The sequence below is a fragment of the Wolffia australiana genome, chromosome 3, assembly GCF_029677425.1.
Source record: "Wolffia australiana isolate 7733 chromosome 3, ASM2967742v1".
NCBI classification, from domain to species: Eukaryota; Viridiplantae; Streptophyta; class Magnoliopsida; order Alismatales; family Araceae; genus Wolffia; species Wolffia australiana.
Window position 1 is genome coordinate 22,244,521 of NC_135837.1, and position 2,889 is coordinate 22,247,409.

The 2,889-nt window shown below is 47.9% G+C and overlaps 1 protein-coding gene across 1 annotated transcript; it reads right to left on the minus strand.

Moving 5' to 3' along the window:
* Window positions 1-1,614: 1,614 nt before the first annotated feature.
* LOC144701321 (chlorophyll a-b binding protein 40, chloroplastic-like) lies at window positions 1,615-2,599 on the minus strand. The gene is given in 2 exon segments (XM_078573112.1): window positions 1,615-1,893; window positions 1,895-2,599. Coding segments are annotated over 2 exon segments (801 nt in total). The 5' UTR covers window positions 2,522-2,599; the 3' UTR covers window positions 1,615-1,719.
* Between the last annotated feature and the right edge of the window lie 290 nt (window positions 2,600-2,889).

Sequence of the window (2,889 nt, forward strand, 5' to 3'; positions counted from 1 at the left end):
CGTGAAAACAATCAACTTAGGTATTTTCAAACAAATGCATTAGCATTTTCATTGAAAAAAGAATTAAAACACTAAGATGAGTGCATAGAGCTTCAAATTCCATGACTTTCTGGTCAAACTTTTTTATTTAACCTAGTGAACTCTCTATAAAAAGCTCTGGTATTTTCGCAGACATGAAGGTATTTGGTACTAATATAATATAGGTAACTACTAAAAATTTTTTATTCATTGCATGGTTTCTGTCCGATGCTATGAGTACGTAAATATCTTTGACCATTGCTTGACCTAGTCATTTTTTCACTGAGACAATTTCCCCATGTCAATGTAGGACATTACGAACTAAAGCTTACTTAAGAACATTCATAAACGACTAATCCATAAAAAAATCAATGTTCCTGGCTTAATATGGAACATTCCCATAAACCATGGCCGAGGGATATAAAAGAAACTGGTAAAATGCGCATTATTGTGTAATGATAACACGCTCCTATTTAATTATAGCTCATTGGTAAAAATATAGATGTGCTTAAGCACAATTTGTTTTCACCTTTCATAATAAGCATATGATTGTCACAGCTTTAATATGTTTATAGGATAGTCATATATACCACAAAAACAGTGTGTTATGCAAAGCATTATGTGGGAGGTTACACTACTTGGGTGGACGTAACGACGCCCACTAAATTATTGATGAATTTCTCACGTAGCCTTTATATTATTGGCCCTTATGACCTGCTGAATGGATCAATCCACCATTAGGGTTTTCATGACCTGACTTTTGTATGTTGTGCTCTGTGGATGGTATCCTTTCGCGGCGAAGCTGATGAAGATACGCAGAAAGACACAGCTTTGTCACTTAAATTGGAAACAAAATGTGAAGTGCAGCGGTGTAATTTCTTGTTTCCACTACGACGGAGTTCTTTTGACTTCCTCTAATCGTCTTACACCTTAATCTGCTATCATAATATGTACTTGATTTATTTTATAAATACTACTTGTATCGATTGGTTTTTACATATCTAGACAAATGTATTTATATGATATTGAAATGACCAAAACTTTAAATAGCCTAGTTCAACCCAGTCCCTTTCCAGTCGTTGGCCTCAAATATTGAAACAACCAGGAATAATTTCGTTGGTATCCTGGAACAAGAAATGCTTGATCTCTCTGGTGTCAGAATGCACAATGGGATACGTGACAAAGGTCAATAGTCCAAGCCATGAGATCTTTGGCCGATTGGACCCGTAAACATCTGTTTATGGAGCAGTTAACTTCCGAAACAACGGAAATCCACCCGTCAACAGGTTTTAATGAGGTTAGAAGTTTTGATCGAATTTTTTCTAGTTCGTAATGAAGAAGACATGCAGGTTGTTTCCGTCATCACTTTTCTTTGAGTTAAGAATCCGAGGGGAATAGTAAGATTTCAACAGCCATAAATAGGCTTCACTTTATGTTAACATACATTCAAAGGTTTGGGCACCCAGAAAAAGATCTGGACCAGCATTATTCAGCAATACCGATGATGATTTTTCCATCTGTGTGGAATCTTCCGACTCCAACCGCGGCTCTTCGCCCTTCCAAGAGGGAAAAAAAACAGAGACCACGGAGAAGGGATGGCATAAAAAGAAACTCACGTCGATAATTTACAACATCGGAGATAATTCGGAGGCTCCGAACAGATACTGGTACATGGGGGCGGGGAAAGAATAGAGGAATGGGTTAGTTACCGGGGACGAAGTTGGTGGCGTAGGCCCAGGCGTTGTTGTTGACGGGGTCGGCGAGGTGGTCGGCCAAGTTCTCGAGAGGGCCCTTGCCGGTGACGATGGCCTGCACGAAGAAGCCGAACATGGAGAACATGGCGAGGCGGCCGTTCTTGATCTCCTTGACCTTGAGTTTCCGCGAAGGCCTCGGGGTCCTCGGCCAGGTTCAGCGGGTCGAAGCTGCCGCCGGGGTAGAGCGGGTCGACGACCTCGCCGAGCGGCCCGCCGGCGACGCGGTAGCCCTCGACGGCGCCCATGAGGACGACCTGCGTGGCCCAGATGGCGAGGATGCTCTGCGCGTGCACCAGGCTGGGGTTGCCGAGGTAGTCCAACCCGCCCTCGCTGAAGATCTGCGACCCGGCCTTGAACCAGACCGCCTCGCCGAACTTGACGCCGTTGCGGGCGAGCAGCTCGGGGAAGACGCAGCCCAGCGCGCCGAGCATGGCCCAGCGGGCGTGGATCACCTCCAGCTCGCGGTTCTTGGCGAAGGTCTCGGGGTCGGCCGAGAGCCCGGCTGTGTCCCAGCCGTAGTCGCCGGGGAACTCGCCGGTCAAGTACGACGGAGCCTCGCCGGAGAAGGGGCCGAGGTACTTGACCCGGTCGGGGCCGTACCAGGGGCTGCCAGAGGAGACGGGCTTGGGCTTGGCGGCCGTCTTCCTCATGGAGATCCGGCCCTCGCCGAAGACCTCGGAGCCGGCCGGGGAGAGCTTGACCGCCTTGCCGGCCAAGGAGGGGGAGGAGAGGGCCATGCTCGCCGCCATCGATGGAGCTGCGTTGGTCGAGCTGCGATACGGTCGATGCGCTTGGTGAGGGAGAGGTGATGAATGACCCTGTTGAGGAAGCTCTCCTATATATTATTTATCATCAGAATCCCTTCCCCCCCTAATCGAGGATATGAGCGGATGAGGAGAGATTTCCTTATCCAGTCCAGATATCAGTTCTGTTTCTCGTTTTTCATTGGTCCACATGATCTCCATCCCCCACGTCAGCTGCCCTCTGGGCCTCCTCCGGCCCAGGAACTGTTTGTGGCCCATGCCATGGGGCGTCGGCTAAGTCTGGTTCTTTCTCTCCTTCGTTTTCTCTCCCCCTTTCTCTCTTGTCCCTCTCTCTCGTTATCTCTTGCTCTCTC